Here is a 25,129-nt window from a genome sequence, read left to right on the forward strand (position 1 = left end):
CTACAACACCATATCTTCCCTACCAACCTCCAAAACCATCCCCCGGTCCTCCTTCCAGGTACAGTCCCAAAAGGGAATAATACAGTACAAAATATACAGACATACAAAATAAATACAAGATATCAGCAATTAAGCAAGCGGCTATGAGCCAGGGGGGTCATAGTGGTCCAAAAAGGTTCCCAAGTACGCTGAAAAGAGTGCCCAGCAAGAGGGGAAAAGTCCCGTACGTCTCGATGCTCCCACATCAGGAGGGTAATCATCTGGCACCGCCAGAGGGAGTAATCCGGCACCTCTCTGTCGAGCCATTTAAGTAAGATACATTTCAAGGCAATAAGAACTGTCCACTTGAGAAAACTGACAACCTCCCTTTTCCAGAGGGAATAATGAGGGACAGCTCCAAAGAGAAACAAAAGAGAACATTGAATGGTAATGGTCCTAATACACTCCACAAAAAGAAATATAGCATCCCAAAAGGAGCGAATGTTGGGGCAGGTCCAGAACATATGTCCCAAGCCCGCTTCAGAGGCCCGACAACTAAGACAGGCAGCAGACTCACGTAACCCTGAGAGATAAGCCCTCTTAGGGGAGATATATAAACGAAGGACTAACTTATAGTGTTGTTCCCAAAAAGTAGTATATTTACAAAAAATTGGCAGTCTATGGATAGCTTGCAATATCACATCATCTGGCAATTCCACAACAAGGTCCCGAACCCAGGCATCCCTTAATCTAGAATGATCAAACAAGGGGGACTCATCCTTCAAATGACGATGATGGAATTTAAGGGGAACAGGAAGCTGGGAACCAATGGTAAAGGCCGTAGATAACAACTCCTGACAAGAAGTCGTTAAAGAGCTAGAGGGTAGAGAGTTAAGATAATGTTGAATTTGCATATAAGCAAAATAATCAGTGGGTGGAAGATCAAAATCTTCTTGCACCTGAGCAAAGGACCGAATCTTCCCATCATCATCCGCTAATTGAAACACATCATAAGAATTGCTGCTGCTGGGTTAGACCAGTGGTCCATCATGACCAGCAGTCCGCTCACGTGGCGGCCCTCTGGTCAAAGACCAGCGCCCTGACTGAAACTATCCCTATCAGCATATGTTCTTGTTCATCAGAAACTTGTCTAACTTTGTCTTGAATCCCTGGAGGGTGTTATCCCCTATGACATACTCCGGAAGAACGTTCCAGCTTTCCACCACTCTCTGGGTGAAGAAGAACTTCCTTATGTTTGTACGGAATCTATCCCCTTTCAACTAGTGCCCTCTTGTTCTCCCCAACTTGGAGAGAGTGAACAACCTGTCTTTATCTACTATGTCTATTGCCTTCAGTACCTTGAATGTTTCAATCATGTCCCCTCTCCATCTCCTCTGTTCGAGGGAGAAGAGGCCCAATTTCTCTAATCTTTCGCTGTACGACAACTTCTGAACACAGGCAAGTTGGGAATGTCTAACCTGCCGCCTTGCAAAGCTATACCTCGGATTTATTGTAACTGTTCAAAGAGGGCAGGAGGCCATAAGGTGGGTTAACAGATGGCTGCAGCTTTATTCCATTATGAATACGAGTCATCTGAGCCTTGTCTAATTCTAGCCATTCACTCCATTCTCCTGCCTTGTTGACTAAGTTAGGAGCTCATTTAATTCCAACTGTATAGGTTCGCGCTGTTATTCCATTTAGGCCCCCCCAATTTGCTTCACAGGTGTTCCCAACTCCTGCAAGAGTGAGCCCGCCAGCTGCACACGTACTATGCCTACCCCTTAGCTGGTACTACCTTGCCCCTCGTGAGCAGCAATACTCCAGAATTTCTCACTTATATTACACCCTAAGCCTTCAAGGCTTGGATGCTCCGCGAACTTGTGACACTGATAGGAAATTAGAGCAAGCAGGTCCCACAGTTCATGCAAACAGTTGGGCCTATGCCAGCCAAGGAGGGAGAAGTAATTCATTGTGCAGTGGGTCATTACTTCTTCCTTGCCACGGGAGCTCGGAGGAAGAAGAAGTGAAAATGAGCAGAGCTACTGCCATGGCTGAAGATGAGAAGGGACCAGAAAAATGGGCTGTAGCTAACTGGTTGAGCTGCTGCCTCTGCACCCAGAGGTTGCGAGATCAAATCCTGGTGCTGCTCTTTGTGACCCTGGGCAAGTCACTCAAACCTCCATTTTGAATGTCAGCTTTGAAATGCCAAAGCAATAAAAAGGCAGTATACTAGTCCCCAATCCCTAGTGTGAAGACTTTCAGTCTCTCATAACCAGAGCTGAGATTGTGATGTCATAATGCCTCATTCCACCAATAGGAGCCAACCTCATCAGTGATGTCACAATAGCTTAATTGTCCTATACTTGGCTCACATAAGACCATAAGAATTGATGTACTGGGACAGACCGAAGGTCCATCAAGCCTAGTATCCTGTTTCCAACAGTAGCCAACCCAGGTCACAAGTACCTGGCAAGATCCCAAGTAGTAAAACAGATTTAACCACATTGTAGAAGTTTTCTCCACCTTAAAAGGTCATGATTTGGTTTTAAACCATTTATACAATAAATCTAATCTGGAACACCCCTGATCTGCCTATGCCCCTTCTATGACCCCCCCTTCTGGGTTGCACATGTCCCTTGCTTCCCAATGAGCAAAACTAGTCCCATCTATCCCTGGAAGAAAGGAGCCATTAAAGCAAATAGGCAGAAAAGGAGTGACAGAAGGACTAACAGAATGGAATTTACAGACCCAACGCCAAACTTTCTGGAGTGGACAGTGGAGCATCCTGTGGGAAAGAGGCTCAGATGAGGTAGAGGGAACAGCATGAAGGTATGCACTAAAATGAGTAGTCTGAAAACAAGACAGTTCCAGAGAGATGTTAGTGAAAGCAGAAGAACCCCTAAAAAGATCATTGATATGACGCATACCACAGCCAATAGTCAAAAAGCGAAGATTCAACAATCCCAGACCTCCCTTGTCTGTCCCCCCCCCCCTCTTATATTAAGCCATGATAGAAGTTTCTACTGTGGCCCAGAGTGCTAAATGCTCCAATGCTGCTCTGATGCTCATAGAATGTTTAGAAGGGGGCCCTTGATATGGTCCAGTTCAGTGTCTGCCTAGTAGAGGCATTGCTGGGTACTAAAAAGAACCTGGGCACAGGTGCTGGGTCCTCCCTTCCCTCTCCCACATAGAGGTTACCCCCAATATCACATCTTCAAACTCCCTCCCTCCCTCCCTCCCTCCCTCCCCATCCTACCCCCACTAAAAAAACAACAAAGGGAATGGAGGTGTCTTAACATCTTGTCCGTATAGTTTTGTAATTCCTCTTTTTTTTACTATTTTTTATTCTGTACACCGCTTAGAAGTACGATAAGTGGTATAACAAATTTTAAATAAACTAAACCAAAACGACAATATTGATTTCTTATTGTCCATGGCTAACGTGATGACCATTTATTTTTTTTCCTCAGAACGGGACATCTACTAATTTTCAGTCCCGCCCCCAATCCTGCCCCAGCCCCGCCCCCACCCTGCCCCCAATTTCTTCCATTCATTTTTCATGTACACACAATATCTTATTAATTCATAATGGTAACCATAAAATAAAAAAAAAAACCACAACACCGTATGCAGAGAAAATGTTAATTATCATTTATTGTCGGTTTTTTTTCAGAGGTCAAGACAGATGACTTTAAAATATGTAATGTCACCTCAGTAGCAACTATAGAAAAATAGACAAATATAGTGCGAAATATAGATAGCAGATATAAATTCTCAAAACTAACACATTTTGATCACTAAATTGATAATAAAATCATTTTTTCCTACCTTTGTTGTCTGATGAGTCTCTGGTTGCACTTCCTTCTGACTGTGCATCCTTTCTTTCTTGCTGTCTTTCTTTCTCTCTCCCTGTCCCCCTTTCTTTCTCTCTCCCTGCCTCCTTTCCTTCTTTCTTTCTTTCTCTCCCTGCCCCCAATCCGCCGCCAATTTCTCCAAACCACTGCCGCAGCAACAGGCCTGGTGGGTGCAATGACTGCACAAGCCTTCCCCCAGACGTCAATTCTGAAGTCAGAGAGGAAGGTCCGGGCCAGCCAGGCAGCGATTGGCTGGCCTGGAACTTCCTCGCTGACGTCAGAATTGACGTCGGGGGGAAGGCTTGTGCAATCGCTGTAGGCACCTGATCTGTTCTAAGGAGTTTCGCCATCTAGCGCAAACAGCGCAGAACAAATAGCAGGGTGCGGTAAGCCATCCTGGGATGGATAATTTTTGTTTGATACATGCAATTATAAATAAAAACACCTATTACTCCTGTTTTTGTTTTGTTTTTACAATACTACTGGCTCTCAATAAGCTATAGAAACAAATGCAAAATCCTGCTTATTGTAATTAAGGCCATGCAGGTTGACTTACCAACGACCCTATTTGATGCACTTATTCCCATGTCTCTTCTAGGCAGTTAAACTCTAGTTACAGTGGTGTTGAGCATGATGGGCATGATGGGCTTCTATAAGGGAGTCAGATAGATTGTGAGCCCACTAGGACAGAAAAAAAATACTTACAGTAGCTAATTGTAAACTGCTTGGATAACTTTGATAGCCGGTATATAAATATCTAAAATAAACCTTGTACTAATCCTAAGGAATTTCTTGTCTAAGCAGTTCCATCTAGAAACATCTCTGTAGAGATTTAAGGCCTCTCTCAAAACATATGAGAGAGTCAAGTATTTCTGTCAAGTATTCGGCAGTTTCAGAAATGGCTGGTTAATGTAGTATATACCTTTCTGGACATCTGGTACTTTTTTATTGGAAAAGCCACTGTTTGTCACTGGGCATGAGCAAAAAGATTGAATCTACTCTTTGGAAACCTTCTGGGCCCTTGTGACATAGATTGACTACTATCAGAGACAGAACATGGGCTTGATTATCACCATGGGACAGCTTATATTCGTAAGTTCATAAAATAAAAAACAAATGTACTCTGGGTAGGCAACATCCATAGGCCCTCTGAAGAGGAATTCTCAGCCATTGTTCATATAGCGGCCAGATTCAGGGTCCAAGTTATAACATTGTAGAAGGAATGGTAGTCTAATCAATGGTTCCCAACCCTGTCCTGGAGGGCCACCAGCCAGTCAGGTTTTCAGGATAACCCTAATGAATATGCATGGCACAGATTTGCATGCAAATGTCTCTCATGCATATTCATTAGGATTATCCTCAAAACCCGACTGGCTGGTGGTCCTCCAGGCCAGGGTTTGGAAACACCGGTCTAAATCCCTTCCCCCACCCCCCAAGAATGCTGTCACTACCCTGCCTGAGCAAAGTCAATAGGAAGGGGAATATAAAAATAGGGAAAAATCCCTGGGAAGTAGTAAAAGAAGCATAACTCATGGTTATTGCTTATGGGTTTTGGTTTTAATTGCATTGTTCAATGGAATATTAGTATCAGCATTTTAAAAAAACTATTTTTGTATTACTTTGATTTGTTTTTTTCTTAATTGTTGGAGGTTGTGATAGGCCAGAGGGTTCAAGGAAGGTTTAAATAGGTTCCTAAAGGATAAGGGGGTTGAGGGGTACAGATAGAAGTAGAGGTAGGTTATAGGAATAGTCAGGTTCCACTTCACAGGTCATAGGCCTGATGGGCCGCTGCGGGAACGGACCGCTGGGCGTGATGGACCTCTGGTCTGACCCAGTGAAGGCAACTTCTTATGTTCTTATGTTGTTTTGGTGGTGGTACCTGCCTAGTTCAACAGAGGCTGGTTCATATAAATAAATGCATATAGAAGGAAAGAAGACTGCAATGTCTCTCTGCCCTCTGAACTGAAAGCAAGCTATCAACTGTGATTGTAGCACTGGTTGGAAAATGTACAAAAGGGAAAGGCAACTTTATTCTAACAAGTTGGGTTTTTTTTTTCTTTTCGTAGTTCAAGATTGATTTGCTGATGGGTGGCAAGGGGTTGTGATCTCTTGCAATTGAGCTTATTAATGAGTGGCACTTAAGGCATTAGCAGAGACGAAAGTCTCTTGAAAGATACTACCGTTATTAAATAATTAGTTTTTATACAGTCCTATAGATGGCGCTTCCTGTGCATTACGTCTGTCCCCTTCCCTGTGTGCTGAGGTTTTCGCCTTCAGCCGCTAGAGGTCACTAGACGAAAAGGCAAGAAACCGGCGGACGTGAAGGACCTCGGCGTCAACAACTTGAAACTGACTCAATTTCCCACAGCAAACCCTGAAACTGTGCACCAAAGAAGAGCTGTGTAGGGGAGACATTCTGTTTGCAAACAAGAGCGATCAGGATAAATCGATCCAGTAAAAATCCCCGTGTTCTGCACATTGTTAGAGTTCTTACTACTATTTTGACACCACCAAATAACTACTGCAGACTTTGACTAAGCAGGTATTTGAAGGCTTAAATGTAGAAAATGAGTTCCCATGGAAAGGGGGGGGGGAAGGAAACCCCCCACCCCCCATGTTTGTATGCATTTCGGGAGGAGTTTGCAGAAGTGTGTTTGTATGTTTGAATGACATCTACAACAACTGAGCCAGCAGCCAAGCAGGAGCTTGCACGTTCTCTCTTCCCTGGGTTTCCACTAAGGTGAGCAGAGAGCTGGAGGCGGAATAAAGACAGGAAAGCCGCAGGTGGCAACCGGCAGACCATGCTGCAGGATGGGCAACTCTGTGCGGAAAGGGAAGGCTGTGGTAGTGGACCCCACCCAGATCAGAAGCCTACAGAACTCCAAAGCAGGTGAGGTTAGAAATCTTTCAGTGCTAATTTTCTTTGGCCTCAAGGGGGAGGGGGAGGGGGAATTTCCCCACTACTTCTGTGCAAGAGAGGTAGGTATATTGTTCTAATTTCTGACATCTTAACTTTCTAACTATGCACATTTTAGATCTCCTTGAACATTTCCTGGAGTTTAGGGAATAATACTTGATGAATGATGCAATACTGTGTCTCAGACACTCTCCATCATGTTTTCTGTTGAATAGTTGCCTACTATATCGGAGAAAAGAAAAGCCTGTATGTGGTATCAGTGGTCTTTAGCAAAGCTGGTTTGAAAATGACACCAATCGTCAAGGTTTTTTGTGTTGTTTTTTAATATTCTTTATTCATTTTGCAGGAATATATCATTAGTAACAACAATAACACTTGTAATTCTCATATAATTCTACAAACATAAAAATTATATCCCGTCCCACCCACCTTCTTTCAAATATTATAATCAATTATATCATAAATATAATATAAACACATAATTTAGTGAAATTTCCAGAAAAACTCCCCCCCCACCCCCCCCATGTGTATATATATATTCATCCAAGGAAAATGATGTTTACTCTTTACAATATCGTTCCAATGGCCCCCAGATCTTTATAAAATTAGTTCCCTTTCTGTATTGCAATTGCTCTTTCCATCTTAAAAATATGGCATACCGAATTCCACCAAAATGTATAATTAAAATTAGTATAATTTTTCCAGTTATTGGTGATATGCTGAATAGCAACCCCAGTCAAGATTAATAATAGTTTGTTATTATGTGCTGATATTTGACTTTTTTTCCTCATAGACATGCCAAACAGAATAGTATCCTAGGATAATGCAACATGGTTTTCTAATAGACAATTTACTTGAGTCCAAATTGAATTCCAAAATAATCTTATACAGGGACAATGGTAAATTAAATAATCAAGTGTCCCCGCTTCCAGATTACAATGCCAGCATTTATTAGACTTGGAGCTATCTAACTTTTGTAAACGAACAGGGGTCCAAAACGCACTATGCAACAAAAAGAACCAAGTTTGCCTCATAGATGCTGATACTGTACATCTCATTCTCCAAGACCAAATTCGTGGCCATTGAGATGCATACAATGTATACAATCGTCAAGGTTTTATTAAAATTTGATTTAATTGCTTATCTAATTTGTAAGCGAGTTTACAATATATAAAAAAAGAGCATGAACATAATAAAATGCCATTAACAATTCCATTAATAATTAAAAAAAAACACACAACAAAAAACAAATTGTAAAGAAACATCAACTAATAATTGGCATATTCAAAAGGGATAAATGAGACAGACAAACGGGAGACAAAAGGAAATAGGGTTAGAAATACAATTTGGATAGGAACGAAAGACAAATAAGGAAAAAAAGGAAAGGGTTTGTTGCTGCTTAATTCCTTAAGGGAGTTTAAAAAGGATACTGTAAAATTTAAATCAAATGTTAAAAGCTTCTTTAAATAAATGACTCTTGAGTAGGCTTTTGAAACGGAGATTAGCTTCTTCTTGAACAAGAGCTGGTAGGATATTCCAAAGTTGAGGGGCTACGACTGAGAAAATGTCAGGCCTTTTGGTTCCTATTATATGAAGGGAGGGGACTGTCGGCAATTTACGATTAGATGATCTAAGACTGCGGGGTGGGTCATATGGGATAAGATATCAATAAATTGGGGCAGTTTAGAATAAATTGTTTTAAATGTTATGAGAGAGATTTTGGAAGAAATTCTTTGATTAATTGGCAGCCAATGGGCATTTCGAAGTAGGGGGGTAGCATTCTTGCAACTTCTCCTCTAATATGAGATCATTACGATAGTGTACATTATATCGGGCACCTAACAGAGTTCACAATTAGGGTGCCTAATGCCAGTTCTATAAATGATGCTTATAAATGATGCCCTTTATAGAATAGTGCTTAGCGCTGATTCCTACACCCTAACTTTGGGTGCCAGACTTGCATCTGCTGAAACCTGGTATAAATGCTGGTGCCTAAGGTGGACACTTTGACCCTCTATTCCAGTGTTCTTCAACCTTTTTACACCTATGGACCAGCAGAAATAAAAATATTTATTTTGTGGACCGGCAAACTACTAAGACTGAAATTTTAAAAACCCCGTCTCCGCCCTATCCCTGCAGCTTGGTCCCCATTTCCATCCCATGTACAGGGAGTGGGGGAAGAGAGAGAGAGAGAGATCCATGGTGCATCTCTCCCACTCCCTGTACTGCCATAGCCACCATTTTTCCCTCTTGCATCCTCTGGATCATGTGCAGCATTTTTCACTATTGCCCACCAACCCCATGCCCAGCATTTCTCCTTCTATCACCCATCTCTACCACCATGTCAGACCTCTCCCTCCATCACTATGTCCAATATTCCTCCCCCTTGCATCCCCTTCAATCTGCCCCTCTGTTCCCTCTCCACCACCATATCCAACATTTCTCCCTCTCATCCTTCTCTTCCCCATGTATCTCTTCCTCATTCCTCTCTCTCTCTCTATGCCCAACAATTTTCCTCTTTTTTTCCTTTCCCCATATGCACCATCTTTCCCTCTTACTTACACACTCATCCCCAACAATTCTCTCTTTCAATCCCCTCCCTTGTGTCCCAAGTTCATGCCTCCTCCCTTCCTTCTGTATCCCGAGTTCGTGTCCCCCCTACCTGCCTTCCAACCTTTGTCCCAAATTCATGCTTCTCCCATGTCCCAATGTGCTCCTCGCCCCCTATTCTCCCTTGTTCAGCCTCTACAGGACCCCCCAATCCTGCTTATAAGCTAAGTGAACTTTCTACCAGCCTGTATTATGCAGTGACGTTTGCATGGTATTATAGGCAGAAAATTGTTGGACTTTTTTTGAAGCTCTTTTGATATTATATTTCATACACGCTTTTGGAGTTTGTGATCAAAGACTTTTTATGAAATAACAATGACTGGAAGGTAAACTCTTTACCCAAGGGAGGTTTTTTAGCCTTCCCTTCAGAGTTTCATATCTCTGAGTATTTTTATAAATATCTTTTTGATCACTCTCCATAGGTTAGCCATTAAACAGAGGCCAGTTTTGTGTTATGTATATTTAGCAGTCTTTTCTGGCCTTGAGTTTATATACTCATTTTCCCTGAACGCACATCAGTAAACTATTCTATGCAACCAACATTTAGGAACTCCCCTGATCTGCCCATACCACTTCAAGGTAGGCTGGTTAGTGATGGATTCTGGGCATATTTGGGTGTGGTGCCTACCTTAGGTGCACTCATTTAGGCCTAGAAAACCTTGGTATAAATGAAGTGTGCCTAAGCTTTCAGCGATTACTAGTGCCTAAGACTGCTTAGGCGCGATTCTATTAATGCGCCTAGTTGATGATTGACAATTGCGTTTCTCAACATCTAGAAGTTAGGTGCTGCTTATAGCATCAGGCCCTAATAGTCTAATGCACTTTAGTAAAAGGGCATCTTAGTTCTTTACTAACACTACTATTTCAGTTGCAACCATTATATCTTTCAAAGTTATTTTATGTACCAAAGGCGTTTATTATGATCTCTGAATGATAATAAGATAGTCATTCCTCATATCTTGAAGGCTCATATTGCCTCAACTAGAGATTGTGTGTTTTTTTATTTAGTTCAACGGTTATGGAATAATCTGCCTATTGAATTGAGAAAAGGAGTCATTCATAAATTTTAAAAGACATCTAAAAGCACATTTTTTTTCAAGTGGCTTTTTTAAATTGAAGAAACGAGTATGGGACTGCAATCTGTATTTATGTAGTTATTGATTTTTTTTAAAGAAAATTTTCAGTTTGTATTAATTTAATTTTTATTTGTGATATTTTAATTGTCATAGGATTTTATGAATTTAAAAAAAGAACCCTTTTCATTTTTCTTTCCTTTTCTATTTTGGAATGGAGTTCTTTTTCTAATTGTTTTGAAATATATATTGTAAACCGCTTGGATCCTTTTTTAGCTATTATGTGATATATAAAGTTTTTAATAATAAACATAAACTTATACAACCTGTTCAAAGTGATGTACCCTGTACATAAAATTCCTTTCCAACAGTATGCAGTTTATAGAGAGTAAACATTTTTTTAGTGATTTTTATTTGCCTGAATATGGCATTTTGAGGCAAGGCATATGGAACTTTTTTTATGGATATTTAGAAAGATACAGGTCTTATTTCTGAATGTGGGTTATGGTTGTTTATATTTATGGCGCTATTTATAATTAGATGCTATATCAGTAAGTTACATAAAATCAATACTCAAAAAGCGGCAATATCAACTCTTTTGTGTTTATCAATATTCTGAAGAGAGATTGTCGGGATGCTGCGGAGCAAACTAAAAGGGGGGACTCGTTCTTGAGAAAGCCTTCGGGCGAAACATGTTGAACCCATAGGTCCCACCCGAGGCTCAAAGACCTAGTTGAAAAATTGAAAATCAACTATTAAGAAGCTAAGCACAGAGTTTTTACTTTACCAGTTTGAGTATATGAACTTGATTTTCTACAATGAATTTTACACATGAATTGCACAGAGTACGTAAAAAAATGATAACTTAAGTCTGATGATGATACATAATAGAGAATGACACGGGAAAAAATTCTGTCCCCGTCACCGCCCCGTCCCTGGACCACCATCCTCTGCACTGCCCCGTCCCCGCTGACCCTTTCACTGCCCCGTCCCCGCCTCTGCCATCCCCTTGACTGCCCTGTCACTGCCCCCCTGTCTCTTTCACCGCCCCGTCCCCGTCTTCAGCGTCTTCTCCTCTCCATCCCCCCACCCCCAGCACCCTTCACGCGGTCCAGCAGCTCCCTCCCGCCGGCCAGCTGTGCATTTCCCTCCTTTTCCCTTACCTTTTCTTCTTAAAATGGCGATTTCTATAAGGCTACGAGCTGTATTACAGCTGGAGCCTTGAAGTCACATCGGGTTGTCTGCTAGAAGTCTCCTCCGATGCAACTGGAAACAGGAAGTTGCGTCAGAGGAGACTTTTACCAGCAGGCAAAGGGAAAAGGAGGGAGGGAGTACATGGATGGACGGCAGGTGAGAGTGGGCTGCCAGTTGGAACGCTTGGTCACCGCGCGTTCAAGATTGTTCACCGCCCCGTGCTACCAGTCACCGCTCTACGGGGCGGTGAATGGCCTTGTCTCCGAACTTGCGGTTACCATTTTTTTTTGGTCACCGTTTTGGTGGGTTACCTGCGGCTGAACGCGGCTAGCCGCGGGTAACCGCAACTGTGTCATTCTCTAATATATAAGTCAACGAGAGAAATAAGCAGCCTAAGAATAAACTGGCTGGCGGTTGGCATAATCGGAAGACAAAAAAAAGTACACTTTGTAAGAAGAGTATTGACAAACACCAAAGAGTTGATATTGCCGCTTTTTGAGTATTGATTTTATGTAACATGTAAATGTTTTAAAAACATTTGGCTATACAGTTACACTGTTGGTGGTGATATCAGTAAGTTAAACACACATGTGAAAGCGAAAAAAATCAAACCTTATACCTGCTCCAGGAAGGCCAAAGTCTGTTTTATTAAAACTGAAGTGTGTCTTTTTGCTAGAAATCCTGTGAACAGAACCTGATTAGGACTCTACGAATCTATTTATAAAGCTAGTGGCCTGGCTTAGAATACTTAATGATGCCTTCAGTATTAGTCCACTTTTTGCTGAATAAGGGGGGGCATTCATTAAGGGGTGCTAACCAATTTAGTGCACGCTAAGATGCCCATTATAGCCCTATGGGCATCTTAGCAGTTAGCGCCCTTTGATGAATTCCCCTTAAGTCTCGAAAGCATCCGTATTTAGGTGCAATTTTTGACGCTGTGAAAAATTGAAAGGGTCCAGAGAAGAGCAACTAAAATGGTTAAGGGGTTGGAGGAGTTGCCGTACAGTGAGAGATTAGAGAAGCTGGCCTCTTCTCCCTTGAAAAGAGGAGACTGAGAGGGGACATGATTGAAACATTCAAGATAATGAAGGGAATAGACTTAGTAGATAAAGACAGGTTGTTCACCTTCTCCAAGGTAGAGAGAACGAGAGGGCACTCTCTAAAGTTAAAAGGGGATAGATTCCGTCCAAACATAAGGAAGTTCTTCTTCACCCAGAGAGTGGTGGAAAACTGGAACGCTCTTCCGAAGGCTGTTATAGGGGAAAACAGCCTCCAGGGATTCAAGACAAAGTTAGACGAGTTCCTGCTGAACCAGAATGTACACAGGTAAGGCTAGTCTCAGTTAGGGCACTGGTCTTTGACCTAAGGGCCGCCACGTGAGCGGACTGCTGGGCATGATGGACCACTGATCTGACCCAGCAGCGGCAATTCTTATGTTCTTAAAATGCCACTTATCAATGCTAATTAGCTTTTTCAATTAAATTGCGCATGCAATTTGGGTACTCAATTTTTAGGGCATTTTACACAATTAGAGGGTAGATGCTGGTTGGACATGTTCTGCTGAGCCAGAACAAACGCAAGTAGGGCTGGTCTTGGTTAGGGCACTGGTCTTTGACATGGGGGCCGCCGCGTGAGCGGACTGCTGGGCGCGATGGACTACTGGTCAGACCCAGCAGCGGCAATTCTTATGTTCTTACTTGTACCCGTTCTACTCTACTCAGGATTTTGTAGACTTCAATCATAGCTCCCCTCAGCCATCTCTTTTCCAAGCTGACAAGTCCTAACCTTTTTAGTCTTTCCTCATATAAGAGGTGTTCCAACCCCTTTATCTTCTTGTCGCTCTTCTTTGAACCTTTTCTAGTGCTGCTATATGTTTCTTGAAATAAGGAGACCAGAACTGAATGCAGTACTCCAGATGAGGTCGCACCATGGAGCGATACAGAGGCATTATAACATTTTTAGTCTTGTTAACCATCCCCTTTTTAATAATTTCTAGCATTTTGTTTGCTTTTTGGCCACCACCACTCATTGGTTGGAAGGTTTCATCGTATTGTCTACAATGACACCCAGATCCTTTTCTTGGGCACTAATCCCCAAAGTGGACCCTAGCATCTGGTAACTGTGATTTGGGTTATTCTTCCCAATATGCATCACTTTGCATTTGTCCACATTCAATTTGATCTGCTATTTGGACACCCAGTCTTCCAATTTCTTAAGGTCTGCCTGCAATTTTTCACAATCTGGAAGCATTTTAACAACTTTGAAGAGTTTAGTGTTATCTGCAAATTTAATCACCTCACGCGGCGTTCTAATTTCCAGATCATTTATAAATAAGTTAAATAGCACCAGCCCAGGTACAGATTCCTGCAGCACTCTACTGTTTACTCTCTTTCATTGAGAAAAATTACCATTTAACCCTACCTTCTGTTTTCTCTCTGATAACCAATTCCTAATCCACAACTGAACTTTGCCACCTATCTCATGACTATTGCAATCTATCCACCCTTTGGGTTTGAATGCCTGGATTGAGTCAGCGTTATTTTTTGAATGAGAAAAGATCCCTATTGGCTGGTCTGGTATGAGAGGCGGAGCTTGTTGCATAAGTGCCTTGGTGGCGTTCTGAGGTCTCAGCGCCATTAGCTCCAGTGAATTGGACTTTATTTTTCAGTGTTTATGCTCAAAATTTGGATGTTGTTCGAGTGAGAACCGACTCCTGATGCAGCTTGGCAAAACGGAGACTTCTCCGTCGGGTGTTTCAGCCTGCACCGCCTCTGGAGAACTGATTGAAGTAGTGGCGTTGTGTGGACTCCGGTTGAGCAGCTAAGTGGACTGTTTCTTTCCATTTATGTAGAGTTTGGACTGGGCATATTTTCACCTGCAAGTGGACTAGGCATGCTTGTTTTTGACCTGCTTGTGACAATGTTTCTGAAATCAGGAATTTTTTTTTTCTCCGACTGCTATTGTGCCTTAAGCGATATTTAATACTATTTACATCAATGTTTATTGAAGGACTATTGGAGGATTTCATCTTGGATGTTATTTTGAGGAGTAGAGGATTTTTTTTCTTTTTATCAATGAAGCCGAATTGAGATTTTTTTCCTCCACTTTTCAAAATTTTCCCAGAGATATATGTTATATTTTTGGGGGCCTCGTAATATAGAAGAGTTTGCTTGTGGTACCATATAGGGCATGTGTGCATTTACGTGCTCCCTCCCTAACATTTTTTAGTAATTGAAATCACCCATTATTATACTTTTGCCCAATTCTCCAGCTTTCCCAGTCTCTGAAAACATTTCTTCATCTGTCTGCTCATTTTGTTCCGGGGGATGGTAGTATAACCCTACCTTTGCTCTGTCTCCTTTTTAAATGTTAGCGCCAGCAGCCTGGTTCCATCCCGGTTAAGGTTAAGTACATCCTTTTGGAACAAGCTCCCCCTTTCCCAGAAGGTTGCCCAGTTCCTAATAAATCTAAATCCCTCATCCCTACACCATCGTCTCAACCACGCATTGAGACTTTGGAGCTCTGCCTGCTTTTTGGGTTCTGCGTGTGGCACTGGGAGCATTTCTGAAAATGCTACTACCCTGGAGGATCTGGATTTCAGCTGGGTTCAGAAACAATTTGCTGGGCTCAGTGGACCTTTGTGTAATTCAGTATGGCTTATCAATATGCTCATGTGTTCTTAATACCAGATATATAAAGTGAAATTTAAGTACTGGCTCTGTTTTTCACTGCTAATGCATATCTGATGTATTCAGAAGGGAGAAACATTACATTATATTACAATAGGGATTTCTATTCCGCCATTACCTTGCAGTTCAAGGCGGATTACAAAAGAATTATCCAAGATGTATTACAACAAGAACTTACAAAAAAAAAAAAAAAAAATTGGTCATTTTCAAAAGGAGTAAGAAATGGGTAAGGTTATTTGTTTGGGGTAGTTGGCTTTAGTGAGAGGTGGAGTTTGAGACTTGCGGTATTATTTCTTTTATCAGAGTTTTCTTGAAGAGTATGGTCTTTATTTCTTTTCTAAAAGTCTTGTAGTCGAGGGATGCCGTCAGTAGACTGGCGATTTGGTTGTCTAGTTTGGCTGCTTGAGTGGCCAGGAGGCCATCATGTAGTTTTTTTCCATTTGATCTCCTTAATTGGGGGGTATGAGAATGGGGTGTGAGTTTTCCTATGTCTGGTTGCGGTGTTGTGGATGAGGCGGTTATTCAGGTAGTTTGGACTGTCTCCGTATAAAGTCTTAAACAGTAGGCAGTAGAATTTAAATTGTATTCTTGCTGGGATTGGAAGCCAGTGCGATTGGAGATATGCTTCTATAAAGTGATCATGTTTCTTTAATGAGTAGATGAGTCTTAGTGCTGTGTTTTGGATAGTTTGTAGTTGTTTTGTTATGGTTGTAGGGCATGGGAGGTAGAGGATATTACAGTAGTCAAGTAGGCCTAGTATTAAGGACTCAACTATGAGCTGGAATTGAGTTTTCTCGAAGAATTTCCGAACTTGTCTTAAGTTTCTCATGACTAAGAATGACTTTTGTATTGTTTTATTGATTTGCGGTTGCATGGTGCAGCATCTGTCAATAGTTATTCCTAGCAGTTTTAGGGTGGTTTGTATGGGGTAGTTGATTGCGTTGATTTCAATGTTGGTTATGGTTGGTATTTTGTTGTTTTCTAGGAGGATGAATTTCGTTTTACAAAGCTGAACAACCTGGTTTATCTTGTACCCATGGAAGAAGAAAGAGTGACACTTTCCATGGTTGGGCAGGAGATCCCCAGAGCATTATGGTCAATGGCATTATTCCTATCTGGGGAAAGATATATTCTGAGAAGCTATGGTTGGAAGTAATGCGGAAACACATATCACATACTACTAAAGTCAGCCTTGTCCAAAGAAACCTAAAAAGTATGAATCCAGTCCTGTGAGTAAACATACACACAGTCACTGCAGTGGATTAGTATAATATGAGTATAAATTTAGTACTGAGGGATGAGTAAACATGCACATGACTTGCAAATTGAAAGCATCATTTTCATGGGGTAGACTTTAAAGTTATAGATTCTGATGTATCAAAGGCTTTTTGCAGTTGTTTGCTGAAACCAATTTTGTTTGTAAGCAAGCCTGCTGACGCTTTTGCATCTCTTTTTTTATGCCACAAAGAAAAACACTTGCGTTTCATTATACATCAAAGAAGGGTTTTGTAATGTAGCTGAGCCAGATGTTAAAAGCCCATGATAGCCCATAATGAAGAGGCTCTGTTTATCATGTACCCTTTATCACATGAAGGTAAAGATAAAAGTTCATAAATTAAGGAAAACTTTCAACCTTTCAAATCAGTGCAATGGGAATGGTGGTTGAAGTGAATTGGGAGATGGAGGTGGGTATGGAGAGGGATAGGAATATGATGTATTCCGGAAAGGCATTTAAGATCTGGTGTTAAATGATCATAATAATTACAAGTCAAAGATCTTGATGCTTTTTTGGAGTGTGTTTCTGTTTCTCTCTATGCTTATTTTTATCTCTATTTTGTTTACTTTAATTATTATTTTAATTCTATCTTTAAATTATTTATTCATTACTTGTTGGAATATTTCATTTCTATCTCTATCTCTACCTCTGTCTTTTTATTTTTCATACCGTTTCGTCAGGTACTTTAGTTAGATTGTGAGCCTTTGGGACAGTTAGGGAATTTCCAAGTACCTATCTTATTTATTTAGTTTTTATTTATTGTATCTTTAATGCATCATTTTTGTAAACCGCTTAGAAACCTCATGGTTATTAGCGGTATATAAGAATTAAATTAAATTATTTTACTGTAACAAGCAGGTGCAGCAAAAACCCTTTTTTGTTGATGTGTGTGCGTAAAAATCTGCTTTTGCCCCTGTGGAGGTAAACAGGTAGTCAGCTGATGCCCTTGCACAGGGGTTCTCAACCCATATTTAAGGATGGGAATACCCAGTCACATTGCCCCGCCCTGTTCTGCCTCCCAACCTGCCCCGTCCCGCCTCCAGCCCTGCCCCCCAAAAGCCTTGTCTCTTTTTTGCTGACCTCCAGGCCGCCTGCAAGCGTGGATGCATATGACGTCGTCGGTGCATGCTTGTTGAAGGCCCTCCAGATGCATCCGTTGCATGTGGCTTTCCAAAACCCAGGAAAATTGCCGGGTTTGGGAAATTCCCTCTTAAAAAAGAGGTCATGTCCGGGATTTCCCAGACATCCTGTAACCCTATCAACCCAGTCCTTGAGACACACAGTAAATATGCATGAAACATATTTACATACCAAGGAGGCAGTGCATGCAAAACTATCTTATGTGTATTCATTGTGGATATCCTAAAAAACCTGACTGGCTGGGTGTGAACTGGGTGGTTTACCACTGCTCTAGTGGTCCATCTTATTCTGCTGTCTATGATAATAAGAAACTTGCTAGCTATTTTGAATGTACATCTGAAATGCTCAAGCGAATCATATAGAAAAAGATTTACATTACTGGGCTGGCTACAAATAACAAATCCCTTCCTATCCTTCCCCCCCCCACTACAATCATAAGAATAAGGAGACTACTTTAAAGCAGTTGTTCTCAACCCAGTCGTCCAGATATACGTGGCCAGTCAGGGTGTCGGGATACCCACAATAATATGGATGAGATAGATAGCGCATGCAAATCTGTCTCATGTTTATTCATTGTGGGTGTCATGAAACATTGAATGGCTGGGTGCATAGAAGCCAACTTTGTGGGGCTCTGTGGGTGCTAGAACACTCACAGTATTGAGCGGAGGCCTTCACCCGATATCTGATGGATTCAGCACCCTCAGTTATTGGAAAAAAGTTGGCTCCTATAGCTGGGTGTTCTCTTGAGGACTGAGTTGAGAACTAGAGAATGACATGGTGAATAAATTCATCATCGTCCCCGTGGATAACCGTGGGAAACCATCTCCTAGTCATTCTTTAAGAAGAGAGGGAAGATATGAATGGGTATAACCACTGACCCTCAAGTTTTGCATTGAAGAATGCTGGTATAGAAGGATTGAGTTGAAATAGGACACTAAACATTGACATGGGATTGTTTCCCGCCGTTATCCGCGGGGACGGGAACGGTGATGATTTTTATCACTGTGTCATTCTCTATTGACAACCCCTGCTTTAAAATGATTGCACGATAGTTAAACGTGACCAGCTAGTGCTGATGCTACTTCTTTTTGTTTATTTATTTATTTAAAAAATTATATACCGCTTACAGCTATGCGGTTTCCATATCACATACATAAAATCTGCTTATAACCATGATTCTGGAGTCCTTTCCCCTTTTACCTTGCTTCTGAACTCTTGGTTCTTGGGTTGGGTACGGGGAGGAGTTGGGCTTGGGGTCTCTGGAGCTTTTTATTTCCTGGGGTTTTATTATTTTTCTCTCTCTCTCTTTCTTCTTCTTGGGGTGCTAGATTATTAGGCTTTTAGGGAAGGGGGAGCCCGGTTTCTCTTCTCTTTGTTTATTGCTTCTTCCTTGGCTGCTCCCTCCCCGTGTTGGGGTTTCCTCTTTTCACCAGTGGCTTTGGGGGTTTGTTCCCTGTGGGGGCTGCTTCCTTTTGGAGTGTGGAGTGCGGAGGGGGGAGGGGGTTTGTAGCATTTTTGGGATCCTGTAGTAGGTGTATTTTGCTTTCTGGAAGTGGCAACCTTTGGGTTGTGGTATTAGGGATGGGCGACAGGGAAGTGGGTAGGGTGGGGTTCTTTCGGGAGGGGCGGGTTCCTTGGGGGCTGGGGTATTCCTGGGTTCAGACAGGTGGGGCAGTGGTGGTATCCTTGGTGGTTGCTATGGCTGGGGGGGGGTGGCTGGGACACTTCTCTGGTTCTGCTACATGGGTTCTATTATACTTGCTACTTTCTCTTTACCTAGTCTTTCCTGGAACATAAATTGATTTCTTGGAATGTGGGGGGTATTCATTCACTGATTAAACGCTATAAAATTTTACAGCTGCTGAATCGGAAACGAGCTTCCTTGGCTTTCCTACAGGAAACTCGGCAGGAAGCTCTGTACTTGTTGGGTGGGTGACCATTTGGAGGCTCCGGCTCTGGGGGGGAAGGACAGGGTGGTGATTCACTTTCGCAAGGGGCTTTCAACTGCGAACTCACAGGGTTCTTAAGGACCCTGAGGGCCGCTATCTTATCACTTCGGTTATGCTCCAAATAATCCCTTTGCCAATTTTTTTAGGAAGCTGCGTACTCTTTTGCTACAATTTGGAGATATTCCCCTGCTGCTTGGGGGGGACTTTAATGAGGTTCCGGACCTAAGGCTGGATCGTTCCTCTTCCTCAGGTAGGGAGGCCCTTAAGGCCTGTTCTGGGGCTCAGCTTTTGGCTTCTTCGCTTGACTTTGTTGGATGTTTGGAGAGTTTTGCACCCAATGGAGCGGGATTATTCTCATCTTTCCAGGGCCCATGGAACGGTTTCTCGGATTGATTTTATTCTTCTTTCCAGAGCACTGCTACCTGTGGTTCAGGAGGCGGTGATTGGCCCTATTGAGATAATGGTTACTGCGGACAGGCAGACTAGATGGGCCATTTGGCCTTTATCTGCTATTGTGTTTCTATGTGTTAAGTTTTTACATATTGATACTGGCATTTTATAGATGCTGTATCATCTGCTTGGAACAGCGTGTTTAAAGCTAATTTCAAGCTTTGCTTTTTATGAACAGTGATTGCTCTTTTCATAAGAGCATGCACTCTTAATGACATTCCTCCTATAATATCAAAATGAAAGAAAACCCTCGAAAAAAGCAAACATTCATAGAAATGACACGGGTGACAACATGACACTTAACATTTTCCGACGGCACACCCCTACTTTTTAGGTATTTCAAGGTGGTAACAGCACAGGTCCTTGACAACATTCCTTCCAGTGGCATCCCTATTCAGGCACGGTGAATCGTGGCATTGAAATCCCAAGTGATACTCACAGTCGGTTCTTCTAGTACCCAATAGACATAACTCCCATCTGATGCTGGTATCTACAGAACTGGTAGTTCTAGATCAGTGGTGTCAAATTCAAACCCTTTGCAGGGCCACATTTTGGATTTGTAGATACTTGGAGGGCCTCAGAAAAAATAGCTAATGTCTTATTAAAGAAATGACAATTTTGCATGAGGTAAAACTCCTTTATAGTTTATAAATCTTTCCTTTTAGCTAAGTCTTAATAATAATATTGTCATTTATAGTTAAAGAGACATATGATCAAGAAACTGTTTTACTTTACATCTGTGATTATGATAAACATACTGAGGGTCTCAAAATAGTACCTGGCGGGCCGCATGTGGCCCCCGGGCTGCAAGTTTGAGACCACTGTTCTAGATGTTTTGGTAGCCCCAACAAGAAGAAGAGATGTCCCTTGCAGTTAATAAACCAACAAAACCACAGTAAAGGAGAAAAGTTCTTTATTGAAAAGACAACTGATAAATGACCCAACAACAGCTGTATTTTGGCTTCATACCTGCACCAGGAGTCATTTGCAATAGAAAAGTCACAACTGGTTATAGGTATCCTGCGTACTTCTAGCAGTGCTATAGAAGTAGTCATAGTAGTATAACCAAAACAAGAAAAAACTGCAGAACACAGTACAAGATGCAGGGAATGTGTACGTCAATAAACAATTTGTTGCGCACAAATAAACCACCTTAGGTAGGTAAAGGGACCCGACACGGTCCATGTTTCATCAGGGATCCCTACGATGGTGGTTTAAAATATATATATGTATATACACTAGCTCTTTAAGCCCGTTACATTAACGGGTGCTAGAGACGCTTCCTCCCTTTCCCCTTCCCCTTGCAGGATCTCCCTCGTGATCAGGATGGGGTGGAGGGGGCTGCTGTCCGGGGCCGGCAGAAAGGAGCTAGGCGGCTGGAGGAGTAGCAGCAGTCGCTGCCGATCGCAGCCTCCGTCCTACTTGGATTTCCTTTTTATCTGCATCGGGAAGGTGGAGAGCGGCCTGCGAGGTTCGCTACAGCGGCTGGCGAATCTCAGCAGGCTGCTTTGAAGAGCAGCGGCAGCGGGAGGGAGTGGTCTCTGGAACACGCGCCTCCAGCTAGCGCAGGCGCCGTGAGGTGTGACACAGAAGCACACTTCACGCCACCAGGAATCGCGATTTTTGAAAAGTGCATGCATGCTTAGCCTTTTATTATTATGGATATACGCAACAGTTTTGCCTGGTGTATTGGCTGCGGTGTATGGTAAGACGTGTTGCTGCTCAAAAAGCTATGACCGTGTCGGGTCCCTTTACCTACCTAAGGTGGTTTATTTGTGCGCAGCAAATTGTTTATTGAAATAAGCAATGCCTGCATCTTGTACTGTGTTCTGCAGTTTTTTCTTGTTTTGGTTTTCACTTTCTTTACTGCAGACCCATTGGATTATGGGTTTGTCCGGTAGTAGTTGAATACAAATGAAATACTGTTAAAATCATAATGCAGTCCCAAAATGTCTTTAAGGGCTAAATTCTATATATGGTGCCCAAAAAATTGGCACCTAAAAAGTACTATTCTTTAAGTCACGCTTAAAGTTAGACATGATTTATAGAACAGCACTTAAGCCCTGGGACCATGACTAAGGGCTCCTTTTACTAAGCTGTGTTAGGGCATTAACATGCGGAATAATGCGCGCTGAATAGCCGCATGCGCTAGACTTTAATGCCAGCATTGAGCTGGCGTTAGTTCTAGCCGCGTAGCGTGTGGTAATATCATTCGTGCGCTTAAAACGCTAATGCACCTTAGTAAGAGGAGCCTTAAATTTAGGCATGGCAAAATATCCAAAGCTTTAAACTTTATATTTCTTTATTTAAGGTTAATATTTTCAAACCAGTAATTTCCACCATATACCTTAAATATCACTCTCTCTCTCGGACCTCAGCGGTGCCCCTGTGTGTACTATAAAGTTTTGACACGCATAGTTTATAAGCACCAGCCTCGTCATTGGTCCATTTTATATTCATAAAGTGCAAATTACAAGTTACATGCCTAAATTTTATGTGCGAGTCCAAAAAGGGGCAGGTCATGGGGAGATCAGGGTGTTACTTTAAGTTACACTTGTAATTGCAAAATAAGGGAATCTGCACCTAAATTTAGGTGAAGCATATTTGCACATTTTTTTGGTGCAAATGACCATGCCTAAATTTATAAGCACCAGCCTCGTCATTGGTCCATTTTATATTCATAAAGTGCTTAATAGTGCTTTATAATTTCATGTAAACAGTACTCATCTCTTTATATAAATGCGGCTAGGGATACATACTCCGACATAGGACTATGTTTCGCCACAGGCTTTTTCAAGGATTTCCTCCTTTAGATGCCGGTTCCATGATATCCCGCGTTTACCATGCTCTCGGGATAGCATGGAACCAGCATCTGAAGGGGGGAAATCCTTGAAAAAGCCTGTGGCGAAACATAGTCTTATGTCGGAGTATGTATCCCTAGCCGCATTTATATAAAGAGATGAGTACTGTTTACATGAAATTATAAAGCACTATTAAGCACTTTATGAATATAAAATGGACCAATGACGAGGCTGGTGCTTATAAATTTAGGCATGGCCATTTGCACCAAAAAAATGTGCAAATGCTTCACCTAAATTTAGGTGCAGATACCCTTATTTTGCAATTACAAGTGTAACTTAAAGTAACACCCTGATCTCCCCATGACCTGCCCCTTTTCGTGCCCCCTTTTTGGACTCGCACATAAAATTTAGCCATGTAACTTGTAATTGATTCTATAGTAATTAGCACCAATATTTGCTTGTTATCATGCCGCTGTACTGGGCCATGGTACGCCCTCATCTGGAGTACTGCGTCCAGCACTAGTCGCCGTACATGAAGAAGAACACAGTGCTACTCGAAAGGGTCCAGAGAAGAGGGACCAAAATGGTTAAAGGGCTGAAGGAGTTGCCGTCCAGTGAGAGGTTAGTGAAACTGGGCCTCTTCTCCCTTGAAAAGAGGAGACTGAGAGAGGACTTGATCGAAATGTTCAAGATAATGAAGAGAATAGACTTGGTAGATAAAGACAGGTTGTTCACCCTCTCCAAGGTGGAGAGAACGAGAAGGCACTCTCTAAAGTTTAAAAGGGGATAGATTCTATACAAACGTAAGGAAGTTCTTCTTCACCCAGAGAGTGGTAGAAAACTGGAATGCTCTTCCGGAGGCTGTTATAGTGGAAAACACCCTCCAGGGATTCAAGACAAAGTTAGACGAGTTCCTGCTGAACCAGAACGTACGCAGGTAAGGCTAGTCTCAGGGCACTGGTCTTTGACCTAAGGGCCGCCACGTGAGCGGACTGCTGGGCACGATGGACCACTGATCTGACCCAGCAGCATTACATTACATTACATTAGGGATTTCTATTCCGCCATTACCTTGCGGTTCAAGGTGGATTACAAAAGATTAATAAAAACGGTGTTACAATGGGAGAACTATTGATTAGCTAGAGGTAAGTAGTAGATCTTTTAAACATTTCACGGGTTGTTAAGGGTAAGGCGGTTTGCAAAAGAATTAAGAAGGGGGTCACAATGGAAGCTCTGTTGTTATTACTAGTGAAGTAAAGGGTAGATCAATTGTCAGTTTTAGAGTTATTAAGAGTACGTGATGTTATGGCTGCTTCAGGAATTTCTTGAAAAGTATAGTTTTTATTTCTTTTCTGAATGTCTTGTAGTCTTATGTTCTTAAAATTTCACTTATCAATGCTAATTAGCTTTTTCAATTAAATTGCGCATGCAATTTGGGTGCTCAATTTTTAGGGCATTTTACACAATTAGAGGGTAGATGCTCAAAGAAGACAACTCCGTAACAATAAGGAAGTCGAACATTTCAGTTTCTTTACTGTGGTTTTGTTGGCATCGTGGCTACGTGTAAGGGTACTTTCTGACTCCAGAGCTCAAAAAGGTTTCTTGTCATTAGTTGTTAACACATACAGGTAATCCACTTCCCTTCTCTGTAGTAACGGCTTTATTCTGCTTGCATTTTTAATAGTCAAAGAAGACCTTCGTGATGTGATACAAGAAGAAAAAAAACCTGTGAAATCTGTTCCTTCTCCCTGCAATGGAAAGGGCACTGCATTCAATAGAAAACGTGAGAAAAATGACCTGAAGCTAGAAGTGCTGTCCTACATAGATATTAACCCCATTATGGTGTTCAGTAAAACAACATGCAGTCATTGCACTGAGGTACAGTAATGTTCGCATTTCAAATCTGCATGTAACGCGGTCTTTGTCAGAAGCTGTGCGCAATTGTTTTTCTCAGGGGGCCTGATTCTGTAAACATTGCCTAATTCTTAGGCACCAGTCCGCGTGGTTGAGATTATCAATTAACAATTAGGTGTTTTTTATAGAACTGCGCCTAGCGACGCCTAAGTGGGTTGAAGCGCTAGGAGGCATCCTATTGGTAGACGCCTAATGGCCAGGGTTTTTTCTGGCGTAATTTACTGCTGCCCCTAACCACACCCACTTTTCAGATAGACATGGTTAGGCACTGGTAGGCGCCTTG

At 42.0% G+C, this 25,129-nt stretch overlaps 1 protein-coding gene across 7 annotated transcripts in view; it reads left to right on the forward strand.

Moving 5' to 3' along the window:
* TXNRD1 (thioredoxin reductase 1) overlaps positions 1 to 25,129 on the forward strand; it is a 119,139-nt gene that overhangs the window by 10,587 nt on the left and 83,423 nt on the right. For 2 of the 7 annotated variants that reach the window (XM_033951474.1, XM_033951476.1), the window contains exon 1: positions 24,730 to 24,810. Coding sequence is in view for 4 of the 7 variants with exons in the window: in XM_033951470.1 (XP_033807361.1) it covers positions 6,645 to 6,723; positions 24,617 to 24,810 (273 nt within the window). In the remaining 3 variants the exon portion in view is untranslated. Of the gene's footprint in view, positions 1 to 6,052; positions 6,724 to 16,301; positions 16,546 to 19,838; positions 19,932 to 24,616; positions 24,811 to 25,129 lie in introns of those variants that run through there. The other 5 variants (XM_033951471.1, XM_033951470.1, XM_033951473.1 and 2 more) reach the window with 5 other exon arrangements.

Source organism: Geotrypetes seraphini, chromosome 7, assembly GCF_902459505.1.
Source record: "Geotrypetes seraphini chromosome 7, aGeoSer1.1, whole genome shotgun sequence".
In the NCBI taxonomy this organism is placed as follows: Eukaryota; Metazoa; Chordata; class Amphibia; order Gymnophiona; family Dermophiidae; genus Geotrypetes; species Geotrypetes seraphini.